Raw genomic sequence first — 18734 nt, forward strand, 5'->3', positions numbered from 1 at the left:
CCCCCTTCAGCCCACTGCACCCTTCCTTCCAGTGCAGGCAGCTGAAGCATTCACTCTCCTGTTAATAAACCCCCTTCAGCCCACTGCACCCTTCCTTCCAGTGCAGGCAGCTGAAGCATTCACTCTCCTGTTAATAAACCCCCCTTCAGCCCACTGCACCCTTCCTTCCAGTGCAGGCAGCTGAAGCATTCACTCTCCTGTTAATAAACCCCCCTTCAGCCCACTGCACCCTTCCTTCCAGTGCAGGCAGCTGAAGCATTCACTCTCCTGTTAATACACCCCCCTTCAGCCCACTGCACCCTTCCTTCCAGTGCAGGCAGCTCAAGCATTCACTCTCCTGTTAATAAACCCCCCTTCAGCCCACTGCACCCTTCCTTCCAGTGCAGGCATCTGAAGCATTCACTCTCCTGTTAATAAACCCCCTTCAGCCCACTGCACCCTTCCTTCCAGTGCAGGCAGCTGAAGCATTCACTCTCCTGTTAATACACCCCCCTTCAGCCCACTGCACCCTTCCTTCCAGTGCAGGCAGCTGAAGCATTCACTCTCCTGTTAATAAACCCCCTTCAGCCCACTGCACCCTTCCTTCCAGTGCAGGCAGCTGAAGCATTCACTCTCCTGTTAATACACCCCCCTTCAGCCCACTGCACCCTTCCTTCCAGTGCAGGCATCTGAAGCATTCGCTCTCCTGTTAATAAACCCCCTTCAGCCCACTGCACCCTTCCTTCCAGTGCAGGGAGCTGAAGCATTCACTCTCCTGTTAATAAACTCCCCTTCATTCCACTGCACCCTTCCTTCCAGTGCAGGCAGCTGAAGCATTCACTCTCCTGTTAATAAACCCCCTTCAGTCCACTGTACCCTTCCTTCCAGTGCAGGCAGCTGAAGCATTCACTCTCCTGTTAATAAACCCTTCAGCCCACTGCACCCTTCCTTCCAGTGCAGGCAGCTGAAGCATTCACTCTCCTGTTAATAAACCCCCTTCAGCCCACTGCACCCTTCCTTCCAGTGCAGGCAGCTGAAGCATTCACTCTCCTGTTAATACACCCCCCTTCAGCCCACTGTACCCTTCCTTCTAGTGCAGGCAGCTGAAGCATTCACTCTCCTGTTAATAAACCCCCTTCAGCCCACTGCACCCTTCCTTCCAGTGCAGGCAGCTGAAGCATTCACTCTCCTATTAATAAACCCTTCAGCCCACTGCACCCTTCCTTCCAGTGCAGGCAGCTGAAGCATTCACTCTCCTGTTAATAAACCCTTCAGCCCACTGCACCCTTCCTTCCAGTGCAGGCAGCTGAAGCATTCACTCTCCTGGTAATAAACCCCCTTCAGCCCACTGCACCCTTCCTTCCAGTGCAGGCAGCTGAAGCATTCACTCTCCTGGTAATAAACCCCCTTCAGCCCACTGCACCCTTCCTTCCAGTGCAGGCAGCTGAAGCATTAACTCTCCTGTTAATAAACCCCCTTCAGCCCACTGCACCCTTCCTTCCAGTGCAGGCAGCTGAAGCATTCACTCTCCTGTTAATAAACCCCTTCAGCCCACTGCACCCTTCCTTCCAGTGCAGGCAGTTGAAGCATTCACTCTTAATAAACCCCCTTCAGTCCACTGCACCCTTCCTTCCAGTGCAGGCAGCTGAAGCATTCACTCTCCTGTTAATAATCCCCCTTCAGCCCACTGCACCCTTCCGTCCAGTGCAGGCAGCTGAAGCATTCACTCTCCTGTTAATACACCCCCCTTCAGCCCACTGCACCCTTCCTTCCAGTGCAGGCAGCTGAAGCATTCACTCTCCTGTTAATAAACTCCCCTTCAGCCCACTGCACCCTTCCTTCCAGTGCAGGCATCTGAAGCATTCACTCTCCTGTTAATAAACCCCCCTTCAGCCCACTGCACCCTTCCTTCCAGTGCAGGCAGCTGAAGCATTCACTCTCCTGTTAATAAACCCCCCTTCAGCCCACTGCACCCTTCCTTCCAGTGCAGGCAGCTGAAGCATTCACTCTCCTGTTAATAAACCCCCTTCAGCCCACTGCACCCTTCCTTCCAGTGCAGGTAGCTGAAGCATTCACTCTCCTGTTAATAAACCCCCTTCAGCCCACTGCACCCTTCCTTCCAGTGCAGGCAGCTGAAGCATTCACTCTCCTGTTAATAAACCCCCTTCAGCCCACTGGATCCTTCCTTCCAGTGCAGGCAGCTGAAGCATTCACTCTACTGTTAATAAACCCCCTTCAGCCCACTGCACCCTTCCTTCCAGTGCAGGCAGCTGAAGCATTCACTCTCCTGTTAATAAACCCCCTTCAGCCCACTGCACCCTTCCTTCCAGTGCAGGCAGCTGAAGCATTCACTCTCCTGTTCTCAAACACTGTCTGTGGGTCTTCTGCACAGGTCACAACCCACCGAGCTTCCCCCTTCAGCCCACTGTACCCCTCCTTCTAGTGCAGGCATTTGAAGCATTCACTCTCCTGTTAATAAACCCCCTTCAGCCCACTGCACCCTTCCTTCCAGTGCAGGCAGCTGAAGCATTCACTCTCCTGTTAATCAACTCCCCTTCAGCCCACTGCACCCTTCCTTCCAGTGCAGGCAGCTGAAGCATTCACTCTCCTGTTAATAAACCCCCTTCAGCCCACTGCACCCTTCCTTCCAGTGCAGGCAGCTGAAGCATTCACTCTCCTGTTATCAAACACTGCCTGTGGGTCTTCTGCACAAGTCACAACCCACCGAGCTCCCCCCTTCAGCCCACTGTACCCTTCCTTCCAGTGCAGGCATCTGAAGCATTCACTCTCCTGTTAATAAACACTGCCTGTGGGTCTCCTGCACAAGTCACACCCCACCTGAGCTTCGTCCATCGGCACACTGGACCTTTCCTTCCACTGCATGCAGCCAACACCTGAACTCTCTTCTTCATTAAACCTGCTTGTGGGTCTCCTGCACAAGTCACGACCCACTGGTACTACTGACCAACCAACCCCACCACCAAGCAACACCTGGACCCCACGGCCAGGGTGTCTGCTGCACATCCTGGCTCCAGTCCCACCCTCCTTAGTTCTGTAGCTAGGATCGTGCAATCTAAATTCAGCACACATGGCCGTGCAAGGGAAAGACTGAGACTCCCGACACCTGTGCACCTGAATCTGTAGACTTTTGAGTCACCTTGCACGGTGAGCATAACAGCACCTTTGCCTTATCATGTGCACATGGACTGTGGGGTGCCAGTAAGTTATCAGTGAACAGACAGTACTAGGGTAGCTGGTAGCTAGATGGGCACAAAGCGCTAATAGGTACCCAAGTACCCGGTTACAAGATCCTGATCTCCTAGGTCGGAGAGGTCTCCACCAGCCGGCCCAGATCTGGAGTCCATCCGATTCATCACAGATCTTTAAACCCACTGGCCCCCAGCTGATCCAGACTTACCTGCCCTGTAGAACGCACCAGCCACAGAAAGGGTCCCGGGCCTGCATGCAAGCGCTGCAGTCAGAGAACTGGGAGCATTCCGCGATCGGCAGCTTGGTCACCTAGAACAAGAACAGAGCGTGCATCAAACATGTATTCACATAACCGAGCACAGCAAACGTAGGAGCTTCCAGCACTGAAGCCGAGAGCGGTTAGAAGGACCTGGGGAGACTAAACCACTGCCAAATGCATTGAGGCATTTGGAAATGCAGCAGGCATCACTCCAAGTCAGAAGCATGATGAGCACTACTGCAAGGGTCCTGCAGCAGAGAGGGGGCGCTGCAGCTTCCACGGCCCTCAGGGCCTTAGAAGCACTACTGCAAGGGTCCTGCAGCAGAGAGGGGGCGCTGCAGCTTCCACAGCCCTCAGGGCCTTGGGGAGCACTACTGCAAGGGTCCTGCAGCAGAGAGGGGGCGCTGCAGCTTCCACAGCCCTCAGGGCCTTGGGGAGCACTACTGCAAGGGTCCTGCAGCAGAGAGGGGGCGCTGCAGCTTCCACAGCCCTCAGGGCCTTAGAAGCACTACTGCAAGGGTCCTGCAGCAGAGAGGGGGCGCTGCAGTTTTCACAGCCCTCAGGGCCTTGGGGAGCACTACTGTTTCTTCCATGAGAGGCCAGGCCCTCCCCATGGCTGTGGAAGTGGATGTGCTGAAGTGTTTGTGGTGGATCAGGGGTCAGTTGTGTGGTAAGAGCTGTGGCAGGAGGTGTGATTGGTGAAGTGTGTGATATGGATGGTGTGGTTGTATGGTTAATCCTGCTTAAGGTGGTATTTAGTGGCTTTTGTATTCTTGTGTAGTCATCAGTAGTCCTTTTGACCTTCTCCACTCTTCACTGACAACCAAATTCAAAAAACAAACTTTTCAGATCATTCAAGGAAATCTAGGGAAGCATGCTGCACAAGAGCCATGCGTGACAGACAACCACATCAAACAAAAGGAGATCAGGGCTGCCTGCTGCACAGCCAACATCAGTGAAGTCTCCGGCAGAAACCTGGGTTTTCTATTTAGACCAGACATGAAACCAAACTCCACATAGCTAACACAAGAACCAAAGTGAGATAAAAGTACTGGACATACACAAAACCCACCCTCACAACAAATTCAACACCGCAGTAACGAAATGGGTACTAGTAGGTGCAGTTTTGCAGCTTGAAGAGTTTTCTGGATTCACATGCTGTGCATAATTCCGCCATCTAGTGGTTGGGTCTGGAATGCTCTTTTTCCTTTTTGGGCGTAGTTGACCACTATTTGGTGGTACGTCAGTCCCCTGTGTGATGTCAGATGGCGTGTGGATGTCCAGTTCTCAGCAAGCCTGCCCAGTGTAATAGTGTTCTCACTGCCCCCCCCCATCACTCCTCCTCTCATCGACATTCAATCAGGAAGCCGTCTGGCTCTTTGCCAAAAACAGGCCCATGCAGCTACTGACACTTGTTTGTAAGACAGACTCATATGACCCTTAACTATCTCTCTCACATTCTGTCCTACTACACACCTACTTGGAATCTAAGATCCACCCACCATAACTTTCGACTCACTCTAAGACCACCCAGGGCTGCTGCCAAGTGCCAGCCCTTCCAGCTCATGAGCCCGCTCCAATGAAACGCGTTCATCGCTGTACAGATCCACAGAGGAGGCCTCTCTACTGGAACCCGACACAAGCACTGGACCAGTCAAATGCTATGAATGGCTGCATCTCTGAGGCGCACCTGACCCCCTGAAGAGAGTCCTATTCTCTGCGGACCATCTGTTTAAAGATATTCAGGGATTTACAAACTCATACAGACCCTCCACCGTGTCCAGGTCTATGACCACACAAGGTATAGGACTTGTTTCCTCATCTACATGGTGATCAACCTCCGGATCCTGGCATACCTGGCGACCACCTGTTTCAGATGCATCACCCGTGCTTGAGCCTAGAATATGCAGGTAGGAGAGGAAGCGAGAGGACGGGCCTACAGCTGGCATTGCGTTCCAGACCTGCCCAGATCTCTCGCGCGGTCGCCTCTGGAAAGACTGAAGAACTCTTTCATCAATACGTGACTGCAACATTACTAATTTCTTCAATGAGTGTCCACTCAATTCCCTCAAGTATCAACCTAGTGACCCCACCCCCAATGAATCTCATTTCCTGGGGCGCCCATCTCACCATAGTTAAAACTGAGCCTTGCCTCTCCCTTAATGTCCCTGCATACTTTGTACTAAACTGCTCCCTCCCGCACAGCCCTCTACTAATTTGCAGCTGGATTTGTGTCGCGGAATAACTCACAGATGTACAATATGGCGTCCAGAATTACCACCCTCCCCAGCCAAAAGGCGGGTGAAGAATGCCAGGCAGGGTTCGAGTCAGGGGTACACGCGGGTGGACGGTGTCCACCCACTCTGTGCACAGGGTGGACACCCTGTCCATCCTGCCAAGAAGTTGACCCCACTATAAAATATGCTGAACTCGTCCCGGTGTATGTTTGAGACACCGAGATTCATTCAGCAGCGCCTGCTCGTTATCCGCTTTCCTTCCGAGCAGCAACGTGCAGACGGGGGGGGGGGGGGGGGGAGGGGTTTTGTTGAACAAGTTACTTACCTTCGGTAACGATGTATCTGTAAGAAACATTAGTTAGTTAGATTCCTCACCTTAGAATATCCCCAGGCGTCAGACTGGATCCGGAAGATTTTTCGTCAGCAATACCCCTTGCGCGTCGCTAGGCGTCGTCTGCGGCTCCGCGTCCGTCGTCGGCGTCGTGCGCCGGGATGACGTCGTCGGAGTACTTAGACGCCGCCCTCGCGCGCTGACGTCAGTTCTTGTACATAGCCTTCCGCGCCAGGAACGCAGAGCCATGCAAAGACCGACACTGGTGCCAAAAATAAAATCTAGGGGCCTGAAAGGACAACCTTAACCCTAGATGTCAGTTCGCAGAACGGGGAGGATGGGAGGGTCGGTGAGGAATCTAACTAACTAATGTTTCTTACAGATACATCGTTACCGAAGGTAAGTAACTTGTTCATCTGAAAGAAACACGTTAGTTATATTCCTCACCTTAGAATAGATACCCAAGCAATACCATCCCCGGTGGAGGGACTGCAAACCAAGATCACACCAGAAAGTCCTGGAGGACAGAACGGCCAAAGAAGCCATCCCTCCGGACTTGGCTGTCAAGGCAATAATGCCTGGCAAACGTGTGTAGCGAAGCCCACGTCGCCGCCTGACAGATGTCCTGCAAAGGGACTCCCCGTCCCAAGGCAGTAGTAGCCGCCGTGGCCCGAGTAGAATGGGCGCGCAGCCCAGCAGGAGGGTCCTTTTTAGCCAAGGAATAGCAAATTTTTATGCACAAAACGACCCACCGAGAGATGGTTCGTTTGTGCACAGCTTTCCCCTTCCTAGCGCCCACGTACCCAACAAAAAGCTGGTCGTCCACCCGGAACTGTTTTGTGCGGTCCAGATAAAAGGAGAGCGCACGTTTTGGGTCCAGACGGTGGAGCCTCTCTTCCTCTTTGGAAGGATGCGGAAAGAAGGTGGGCAAGGTGACAGACTGCCCAAGGTGAAATGGAGTCACCACTTTAGGAAGAAAGGAGGGACGAGGCCGAAGGACAACCTTGTCCGGATGAACAGATAGAAAAGGAGGCTTTGAAGATAAAGCCTGGAGCTCACTCACCCGTCTAGCCGAGGTGATGGCTACCAGAAAAGCAGTCTTTAGAGTTAGAAGACGAAGAGGGCAATTGTGAAGAGGCTCGAAGGGAGCGCACATCAGAAATGTCAATACCAGATTCAAGTCCCACTGAGGCATTACAAAAGGGACAGGAGGGAACGTGTGTGTAATGCCTTTGAGTAAGCGTGTAACCACAGGGGACTTGAAAAGAGAAGGCTGATCAGGAAGCCGCAAGAAGGCGGAGATGGCAGCAAGAGAACCTTTCAGGGTGCCCAGGGCAGAGCCCTGCCGGGCCAGAGAAAGAAGGAAGAGGAGAACCTCAGAAAGAGGGGCGGAAAGGGGATCCACAGCCTTTGCTGTGCACCATGCCACAAATTTGTTCCACCGGCAGGCGTATACCGACTTTGTGGAGGGACGCCTGGCTGCCAGAATGATATCACAGACTTCAGGAGGCAAGTCAAATGGCATCAACTGCCGCCGCTCAATCTCCACGCATGGAGGTGGAGGCTGGACAGGTTCGGGTGGAGGACCGTCCCCTGCTGCTGCGACAGAAGATCCTCCCGAAGGGGCAGACGTATCGGGGGATCGGTCAACAGACTGAGTAGCTCGGGATACCAGTATCTTCGTGCCCAATCCGGAGCCACCAAGATGACTTGGGCCCGGTCGTGCCTGATCTTCTTCAGCACTCTGGGCAGAAGTGGTATAGGCGGAAAGGCGTACAACAGACCGCAACTCCACTCGTGACGAAAAGCGTCGCCGAGCGAGTGCCGCCTTGGAAATTCCAACGCGCAGAACTGCTGACATTGCGCGTTCTCTTCGGTGGTGAATAGATCTAACCAAGGCTCTCCCCACTGCTGAAAGAGGCCTTGCGCCACTTCGGAGTTCAGACGCCATTCGTGATCCATCATGCACCGGCGGCTGAGTTAGTCTGCTCTGGCGTTCAGAGAGCCCGCCAGATGTTGAACCACCAGGGTGACGCCCTGGTGTTCCAGCCATGTCCAGAGGCGCAGAGCCTCCTGACAAAGGGTCCACGACCCCACCCCGCCCTGTTTGTTGCAATACCACATGGCGGTGGTGTTGTCCGTGAACACCTGCACGACACTTCCCCTGACAGAGGGAAGGAAGGCTTTCAGTGCAAGCCGGATCGCTCTCAACTCCAACAGGTTGATGTGGAGACGAGACTCCGCCGGAGACCAGAGGCCTCTGATCTCCGCCTCTCCCATATGGCCACCCCATCCCAGGAGGGACGCATCCGTCACTACGACATGCTCTGGTTGGGGAAGGGAGAGGCTCTTGCCCTTGACCCACTCGCGGTCCGTGAGCCACCACTGCAACTGTTGTGCAGTGCCCTCCGAGATCAAGACATGGTCGGACAGGTTGCCGTGATGCTGGGCCCACTGAAACTTCAGGTCCCACTGCAGAGCCCGCATGCGCCGCCTGGCGTGATGCACTAGTAGGATGCAGGAGGCCATCAGCCCCAGAAGCCGCAACACTAGCCTGACCGAAACCCGGGATAGAGGCCGAAAGATGGGAATCAGGGCCCGTATATCCCGGACCCGCTGTTCCGGTGGATGGACCCGGAACTGCGCCGAATCGAGAACCGCTCCGATGAAGAGGAGCTTCTGAGAGGGACTCAGGTGTGACTTCGGCACGTTGATGGAAAACCCCAGCAAATGCAGGAGATCCGCCGTAGTCTGGAGGGGGGGAGACGACTGCCTGGGGCGAGCCCGCCTTCAACAACCAGTCGTCGAGATAGGGGAAGACTGGAACCCCTGATCTGCGCAGATGAGCTGCGACCACCGCCATCACTTTCGTGAACACCCGAGGGGCACTGGTGAGGCCGAAGGGGAGCACGGTAAACTGAAAGTGCTCTTGGCCCACCGTGAATCGCAGGTAACGCCGGTGGGCCGGCAGGACGGGGATGTGGAAATATGCGTCCTGCAAGTCCAACGCTACCATCCAGTCTCCAGGGTCTAGGGCAGCTAAAACCTGAGCCAACGTTAGCATCTTGAACCTTTCCTTTCGGAGGAAGGCATTGACGTTCCGGAGGTCCAAGATAGGGCGTAGGCCCCCCTTGCCCTTCTTGGGAACCAGAAAGTAGTGGGAATAACAACCACGACCTACTTCTGGACTCGGAACGTGCTCGACGGCCCCCTTGGCCAAGAGAGCCGAAACTTCCTCGCGGAGAAGATTCAAATGATCCCCCGAGATACGGTGGTGCTGCGGTGGCATGGCTGGAGGGGTCGTCTCGAAGGGGAGGGAGTAGCCCCTTCGGACGATTTGCAGCACCCACCTGTCCGATGTTATGGACCGCCAGTGGAGCAGGTGATGGCGAACTCTGCCGCCCACTGGCGTGGTATGGGCCTGAAAGCTCGGACTAGGAGGGCTTTGAGGCGGATGCTGCAGGGGTGGAAGTGGGCTGACCACGTCGGCCTCCATTTCCGCCACGGCGGAAGCCACGTCCGCGACCGCGCGCAGGTTGGTTCTGCGGCTGGTGGCTTTGCGGACGTGAGGAGGCGCCCCTTCCTTGGCCACGAAAGGGGCGAAAAGCGGAGGTGTGCGCCCGCGGAGCAGCGAGGCCCAAGGACTTGGCCGTAGCCCGGGAGTCCTTAAAGCGGTTCAGCGCACTGTCCGCCTTCTCACCAAACAGGCGAGTGCCATCAAAGGGCATGTCCATGAGGGTGGTCTGGACATCCCCGGAAAATGACGTGGACCGCATCCAGGCGTGGCGGCGGAGCGCCACCGTGGTTGAAATCGCCCGACCCAGCGAGTCCGTGGTGTCAAGCCCACATCGTATGGCGTGCCGTGCTGCATCCCTCCCATCGGCCAAAGCCTGGGTAAGACGCGTCCGGACCTCCTCCGGACACAGGGGCAGCACGTCCTCCACCGTATCCCACAGGGAATGGGAATAACGGTCCAAGAGACAGGCGGTATTTAAGGACCGCAGGCCCAAACTAAGGGACGAAAACAGTTTCTTGCCAAACTGCTCGAGTCTCTTGGAATCCCGGTCCGGCGGAGCGGTCGGGAAGGAGGATTGGGAGGTAGAGGCCTGGATAACCAGACTCTCGGGGGTGGGGTGTTGGGACAGGAAACTGGGGTCGCCCGGAGCAGGGCGGTGGCGCCTGGCAACGTTCCTATCCACAGGAGGGACTGTGGAGGGCTTGGACCAGGTGCCCTGCAGAACGTCAGTGAGGGCCTCGTTGAACGGCAGCAGAGGCTCAGTGGAGCTTGCTGAGGTTTGAAGCACCTCAGTGAGGATGTTAGTCCTCACAGCCACGGCAGGCAACTCGAGCCCAAGGGCCTCGGCCGCCTTGCGCAGCACCACAGAAAATGCTGCACCCTCCTCCGAAGCCACGGTCGGAGGAGAAGTGAATCCAGTGTCTGGCGAGGTGTCCAGCCCACTGGCCTCCCCCAGTTCATCTGCCCAGTCCTGAGAAAGCTGTGACTGAACAGCCAGAGGGTCCTCGAACCCCTCCCAGTCGCCCCCTTCTTCCGATTCCTGATAAACAGGAGGAATGATCGGAACCGGACTGTAGAGATGGTAGGACTCAAGCGGCGTCGGATGCGGCGTCGGTCGACGCCGTGCCGGCGCCGGGTCCGGATGAGGGCTAAACTGGGGTGTCGGCGTCAAAGGCGTCGGCGGCGCCGGTGACGGCGTCGGTGGTTCAGGCGTCGGCGCCGGTGGAGGAGTGACTAGGTCAACCGGCGTCGACTGGGGCCCAGGCATGGGCCCCGCGGGGACCTGCGGCGTCGAGACCGGAGTCGTCGACGGCGCCGGGGCCGGAGCCGCCGGCACGCGAGGTCGCCCAGTCGAGTCCGCGGGGCCCGAAGGCGCGCCAGCGGGCGTCGACGGCGGGGCCAGGCTCCTCATGGCCGAGAGGAAGGCACTGATCTCCGCCGGCGCCGCGTCAGCCCCAGGGACCGGAAGGTATGGGGGCGGACGCGGCACCTGCGGCTCCGCCGGAGCCGCGGGGGTGGAACCACCCTGACCCTCGGCCGAGTCGCGCGACCGGCGAGGGGAGTCCGAAGAGCGATGTCGCCTCTTGGACTTCTTTGAGCGTTTGGACTTACCCGACGACTTGGAGCCGGACGATCGATGGCGTCGGCTAGGGCTCCGCGAGCGATCCTTGGACCTCCTCCGGGACCGGGATCGCGCACGACGCGGAGCCGAGTGGCGAAGCTCGAGAAGCTTGCGGGACCGCTCCCGCCTAGCCTTCGAAGTCAGGGCCTGACAGTCGTTGCACGACTCCGCGTCGTGGTCGGGGCCTAAGCAGTAGAGGCACCGGCGGTGGTGATCGGTCACCGACATCAGTCGATGACAATCCTCGCAAGCCTTGAACCCAGGCATCCTACCGGCACCAGATGTCGACAGACAAGGATCAAAAATGATCAAAAAAGATTTAGTCAAAAAAGACTAAAAGGGGTAGCTCTCCCGGATCTGCGCTTACTGGCGCGGAAAAAAGAAGAACTGACGTCAGCGCGCGAGGGCGGCGTCTAAGTACTCCGACGACGTCATCCCGGCGCACGACGCCGACGACGGACGCGGAGCCGCAGACGACGCCTAGCGACGCGCAAGGGGTATTGCTGACGAAAAATCTTCCGGATCCAGTCTGACGCCTGGGGATATTCTAAGGTGAGGAATCTAACTAACGTGTTTCTTTCAGATATTTGAGTCTCCACCTGGGCCATAACAAAGGCAGAACTTAAGGGCCCATTTGGCCTTCTTTTGTCCAGAGTATCCAGGCTCGTGCCTGCCTGTAGCTTCACACCTAGATGTACATGCATAGGAAGGGAAACAAAAGCGGCAGCTTGTTAACACTTTGAAGGCGCATAAGAGGCACGATTTTGACTTTGTTGGGACCCCCACACACAATAGATATTTATGCATCGTAAGAATGTCAGATGCGTTACTCTGTCCCAGTGCAAAATAACAATTTAAATGCCAGTATATTTTATTTGTTTTACAGCCCTATTCATCCCAATGTAGGGTGGCCGATCACTTCACAGCAAACATACATATTAGATTGTCAATAAATCACACAAGTTTGTAAATCATTGTACAGGATGTGTTTCATAAGACAGTGAGGGTTACTAGGTGTAGGAGTCACATATCCTTCAGAGCTCACTGTGCTACACTAGAAGGATTACAATGCAACTGCGTGTAACAAAAGGATCTGTGTTCAAAGCAGTAACCTACTTACCTATCTACATTCAATTTTTTTTAATTCAAAATACTTTATTCGGTTTATAAAAATACCATGAAAGTGCACATAAAATAGATCATAATAAAATCAGGCCACATTAGTCCATCCATAAGTAAAAACCCCTTAACATATAAAATTCATATTTAGGGCCAATACAGGACTAGCCTCACCAATCACAAAAATTCAGAAGGGATGCATCACATAATAGGAAAAATGCAAAACAATTCAACAGCTTAAAATAAGTGCATGTTCAATCCCTCCTGGATTAAGCGAACCATTCCCCTCCTCAAATTCATTTTAAGGCCTTTAACAGAATCGCGCTGGGTACCACGTTTATTCACCTTGTACCTCTTGTGTTTCTAAGTCTGACAGCTGCCCTCAAAAAGTTTACAGTGCAGAACAGAGTTAATGCATCTGGGGACAATTTTAAAAACAGGGCCACCGTGGCGTGTTTAAATCTAGCATTTTTTAAAATATGTTTTAAAAACAAGCTCCTAGGATATGAATAAAAAGGACATAACTAAACAAAGTGAAGGGTATCCTGCGGAGACCGGTGGTCGCAGCTGCATGGACCCTTCAACTCTATAGATAGGGTATATCCTGCCGGATCAGCTAATATGTGATGTAGAAGATTAAACCTGAAAAGTGTCATTAAAAATCTGTCATGGGCATTATATAAACGAGATAAATAAGGCTCAATACCCGGACATGATTTAGTCAGGAGGTGTGCTTGGACTGTTGTCTTGGCCAGCTCCCTATCTTCCCTAAGTGATGTAACATATCTGGTACCGATCTTTCACCAAGACCTTATCCTGGACTAGCATTTTTGTGGGGTTATTAAAAAGGTCTGCACATCCTATGCCTACTAGAGACTCCTTTACGTACTTAAGCCAGGGGATGTGCAGTCCCCGGTCACATGCAAGACAGTCTATTATGATCTTCTTGCTAAATGAGGCCTCTGGGTTTGTCCAAATTTTGGCCCAGCAGGTTAGGGGTTTGACTTCCAACCGGTCTCCAAGATAACGAACACCCAATTCTTCATGAATGAGATGTGACGGTGTACTATGGGGCACTTTGAGTAGACGCCGAAGATACTTGTTTTCTTCGATTTGTAAGTGCTGCGTATCAATGAAACCCCAAACCTCGCTTCCATGGAGAATTTTGGCACAACACAGAGCTGAATAGTCTCAATATTTGCTCCAGGAACGAACGCCCCAGACTTCGTGCAAAATTAATAATTGACCTGGAGCAGCTCGCTAGTGTGCGACATTTCTGTTCTAATAGAGCTTTAACCCCTTCAGTGCCCCGCCCTTTGCCGGGCCTTTCATTAACAGGCGGGGTTCATGACGAGATAGTCTCGTCATGGGCACAGCGCAACCGCGCTCCATGACGAGACCATCTCGTCATGGGCACTGAAGGAGTTAAAGTTAAGGCGTGTGTCAAATAAAATCCCCAAATATGAGAACGAGTGCACCTTTTCCAGACGATGAGAACCAATCAAATCATATTTTTTGTGGGTTTTTTTTCCCCACTTCCACGATATAGGATTTGGATAGATTGGGGGACCATCTACATAAAATAAAATCTGCCATCTGCATGTTACATGATGTGCTTTGCAGGAGGCGCAATAACCCTGTATGCTAATTTGTCAAAACTAGAACTAGAGAAAAAAGATCTTTCCATCAAATGGGTTAACCACCAGACAGCTAAAGCAACCCCATCTGCATGGAAATGTGCTGCACGTGGAATATTGCGCCTGATGGGGTAGGCTGTCAATCCTTGGGTAAAGGAACATGTCACACGTCGTGATGTCACTTCCTGTGATGTCACTTCCTGCGATGTCACGCGCCATGATGGCTCTTCCTGCGATACTCCCTAACTTGGAGAGTCCCCCCCCCCCCCCTTCTTTTTGATGCCAGGGTCAAGCATGGTGTCTGCTATGTAGTGTCAGCAGGCAGCCGAGATTTGGCAGCACAGTCCCGTTTTTTAACTATTGGTCCAGAAGCAGGTCAGTAAATGTAGTCCCTTGCCTGGTGTTCGGAGAGTTTACTGAGCACATGGGCATCATACCAACAGACCCGATTCAAGTGGGAGACTACTTATTTTTTCCAGTCAAAAATGGCTTTATTTTAGCTGACTTCCGCCTAAAATCGCCTCTGCGTCAATATAAGTAAATGGGAAAATACATTCACTATTTTTTTTCCTTCAAATTTTCCCGCTTTCCAATGTTGGCACGTACACCGAGTCAGGCACGTTTTTACGCGTCCCAGCGCAGGATTGAGTCGTTAGCATCTGGCGCAAAGTAATGTAACTCGCATGATACTGTGCGTAAAAGTTGCATTCTATCCCCCGTAGTGCCTCGTTGTATGCTTTTATATTGGCGACACACCTGAGCCATTCTGGGTCTGTCCCAGTTCGATGGGAGCGGTCGTCCTGTTTCTAGGTTCGTACAATGTCTCCGTTTGGTTTTCAGACTGGGGGCAATGTACAGCTATGGTGGGTGGTTGCAATGCAGAGGGGGCTTTAGTGCTTGTGAGGAAAGGGTCCATATGTGCTTTATGTGTTTTATTATCTATTCCTGTGTGGGGGAGTCTCTAGTGACATCTAAATGGTAGAGGCGATTATTTAAACGTGTTTGTGGAGTGGGCTTTCGAAAAAATGTACTTATCCTCCATGTTATTTCCAGTTCTCCGCTAGATGGCGGTGTTTTATTCTTTTTAGCTCTGCGGGAATGCCATTGTTAGACTCAAAAGTTTGAATGTTCTGGAAAGTGAGGAACTTCTGAAAGGTTAGGACTACCGGAAGCAGATCAATCTGACCATGGATACTCACAAACATGTTCTCGGAGGAGGGTGGGAGGGAGGGCACAAGGTACAGTGTGGGGGGTGTCCGAGGGCCGCGTCGAAGAAGCAGCACCCACACACACGGTGGGGAGGGAATTACGAGGACATGGAAGAAACGCTTCTTTTCAAAAGATTGTGAAAATGCAATCTTTTTGCACACGTTGCAGCAGGCTAAAGGTTAAACTATGTGTAACCAGTAAATTAAAAAAAAAAAACGTGTAGCCCATGTTATACTGTGTCTAAAAGATTTACAAACTGAATATTCACCGTGCTTACAAGTGGAGATGCAAAGGCATTATATTATGCATCGCTTTGCAACAACCAGCATTTAAGTCAGTGACCCTGCAGTTACACACATGCATCTGAAGTCAGTGACCCTGCAGTTACACACATGCATCTGAAGTCAGTGACCCTGCAGTTACACCCATGCATCTGAAGTCAGTGTCCCTGCAGTTACACGCATGCATCTGAAGTCAGAGACCCTGCAGTTACACGCATGCATCTGAAGTCAGAGACCCTGCAGTTACACGCATGCATCTGAAGTCAGTGACCCTGCAGTTACACACATGCATCTGAAGTCAGTGACCCTGCAGTTACACGCATACATCTGAAGTCAGTGACCCTGCAGTTACACACATGCATCTGAAGTCAGTGACCCTGCAGTTACACACATGCATCTGAAGTCAGTGACCCTGCAGTTACACACATGCATCTGAAGTCAGTGACCCTGCAGTTACACACATGCATCTGAAGTCAGTGACCCTGCAGTTACACACATGCATCTGAAGTCAGTGACCCTGCAGTTACACCCATGCATCTGAAGTCAGTGTCCCTGCAGTTACACACATGCATCTGAAGTCAGTGTCCCTGCAGTTACACGCATGCATCTGAAGTCAGAGACTCTGCAGTTACTTACACGCATGCGTCTGAAGTCAGTGACCCTGCAGTTACACGCATGCATCTGAAGTCAGTGACCATCGTTACAGAATACACTGGACTCCGAGACGCTACAGAATACACTGGACTCCGAGACTGACCATCGCTACAGAACGCACTGGACTCCGAGACCGACCATCGCTACAGATCGCACTGGACTCCGAGACCGACCATCGCTACAGAATACACTGGACTCCGAGACTGACCATCGCTACAGAACGCACTGGACTCCGAGACCGACCATCGCTACAGAACGCACTGGACTCCGAGACCGACCATCGCTACAGAATACACTGGACTCCGAGACTGACCATCGCTACAGAACGCACTGGACTCCGAGACCGACCATCGCTACAGAACGCACTGGACTCCGAGACCGACCATCGCTACAGAATACACTGGACTCCGAGACTGACCATCGCTACAGAACGCACTGGACTCCGAGACCGACCATCGCTACAGAACGCACTGGACTCCGAGACCGACCATCGCTACAGAATACACTGGACTCCGAGACTGACCATCGCTACAGAACGCACTGGACTCCGAGACCGACCATCGCTACAGAACGCACTGGACTCCGAGACCGACCATCGCTACAGAATACACTGGACTCCGAGACTGACCATCGCTACAGAACGCACTGGACTCCGAGACCGACCATCGCTACAGAACGCACTGGACTCCGAGACCGACCATCGCTACAGAATACACTGGACTCCGAGACTGACCATCGCTACAGAACGCACTGGACTCCGAGACCGACCATCGCTACAGAACGCACTGGACTCCGAGACCGACCATCGCTACAGAATACACTGGACTCCGAGACTGACCATCGCTACAGAACGCACAGGACTCGGGTTCTCTCAGTTCAGACACAAAGAGACAAGGCCCTGAGTCTGGTCAGCAAGAGTCCTAGGACCGTATCAAGAGCCCAGACTCCGAAAGCCCTTTGGGATCAAACTGATGCTGCCAACACAACACACAATTAGAACTAGAGTCATTACCAAGGAGTCATTCCCCTGCTTTTACCAGCTCTGAAGTTGCACTCCGGCGCTAAGTGAAACACTGAACGCCAGAGAGTAACACGCGCCATTCACAAGAAAGCACCGAACGCTTCTGAAATACTCATTATTTATGGCCACAATCCTACTTCAGGGCGAGACTTTGAGGAAGTTTCTGAACTGGGAACGTCTGTCGCGTTTCAGTTCCCCGCTCATTGTTTCAAAACCTGCGCCCCTGACACGTCAGAGCGGTGTCCTGGTAACTGCCATCTGTGTACGTTGATATGTCCTCCCTGTTGCTAGATGTGCCTATGATGAGCGAGATGGGAGTGTGGTGCACAGTGCAGCTCACAATTGTGGACAGTCACTCTTTTGGGCTGCCTGAGCCTCGAACGTGGCTTGTTGACTTCCTTTCACCAGGAGCGGAGCACAAAGCAAGACAAAAACTCCAGCAGGTTCTAGCCACCAGAACAAGCGAGGGACTCCTGAAGGCGTGGTGGTGCGGGGCGGGGGGGGTTCTGCCTCATAATTATCTCGCTACAGAAAAGGGAGGGGTGTCCAACTTTATTTGTATTTATGCGAATCATTTGAGGTACACGTGCATGAATCAAACCGAGGTATTTACAATATGCGTCATGTCACTGAGCTGCCGTCTGGGACTCGCGCGTGACATTCACAGGGAATACGCGGTGGTCATGCTTTTAAAACATGCTCATGTTTTTCGCTATAGTTTTTATAAGAATGTCGTCTTGAAATCTTGGCTATCTCTTTTTAAAGTATTTGGGCTTGTTTTGGGTGTAGCTTCATACGTCTGGTGGTTCTTTTGTCTGGTTTTAAAGGTGACCTGTGCTTGTTTTGGGGTTATATTGATAGGTTTTGTGGGTATTTTGACTGGTTTTTAAGGTTACTTGAGATTTTTTTCAAGTTATCTCGTTAGGTCTCACGGTTGTTTTGGCTTGGGCTTGTTTTCGAATGCAGACCTTGGCTGGTGTGCCCCCCTCCGCTTCAGCGGGTGCCCCGGAGACTGCAGCTAGTCATGGAAACACAGCAGAGTGACCGGCACTGGGCCTGGTGACCGAAGGAGCCGGGCGCAGGCCTGCAATGCACAAGGTATGAAACTCCTGGTCAAGAGGTGACCGGTCCGCCCCGGAGATGGGCTGAGTGACGTGCCGAGGCCCCTGACATGGGCTGAGAAGTGACGTGCCAAGCCCCCCCGACATGGGCTGAGGAGTGACGCACCAAGGCCCCCGACATGGGCTGAGGAGTGACACGCCAAGCCCCCCCCGACATGGGCTGAGGAGTGACGCGCCAAGGCCCCTGACATGGGCTGAGAAGTGACGTGCCAAGCCCCCCCGACATGGGCTGAGAAGTGACGTGCCAAGCCCCCCCGACATGGGCTGAGGAGTGACGCACCAAGGCCCCGACATGGGCTGAGGAGTGACGCGCCAAGCCCCCCCACATGGGCTGAGGAGTGACGCGCCAAGGCCCCTGACATGGGCTGAGGAGTGACGCGCCAAGGCCCCTGACATGGGCTGAGGAGTGACGCGCCAAGGCCCCTGACATGGGCTGAGGAGTGACGCGCCAAGGCCCCCGACATGGGCTGAGGAGTGACGCGCCAAGGCCCCCGACATGGGCTGAGGAGTGACGCACCAAGGCCCCCGACATGGGCTG

The 18734-nt window shown here is 53.4% G+C and overlaps 1 protein-coding gene across 7 annotated transcripts in view; it reads right to left on the reverse strand.

Annotated features, from left to right (window-relative positions):
* Window positions 1–18734, reverse strand: part of PLXNB3 (plexin B3) — a 394300-nt gene that overhangs the window by 113961 nt on the left and 261605 nt on the right. For all 7 annotated transcript variants that reach the window (XM_085629786.1, XM_085629789.1, XM_085629790.1 and 4 more), the window contains one exon: window positions 3398–3498. In XM_085629786.1, coding sequence (XP_085485912.1) covers window positions 3398–3498 — 101 coding nt within the window. The remainder of the gene's footprint in view (window positions 1–3397; window positions 3499–18734) is intronic.

This window comes from Triturus cristatus, chromosome 10, assembly GCF_964204655.1.
Source record: "Triturus cristatus chromosome 10, aTriCri1.1, whole genome shotgun sequence".
In the NCBI taxonomy this organism is placed as follows: Eukaryota; Metazoa; Chordata; class Amphibia; order Caudata; family Salamandridae; genus Triturus; species Triturus cristatus.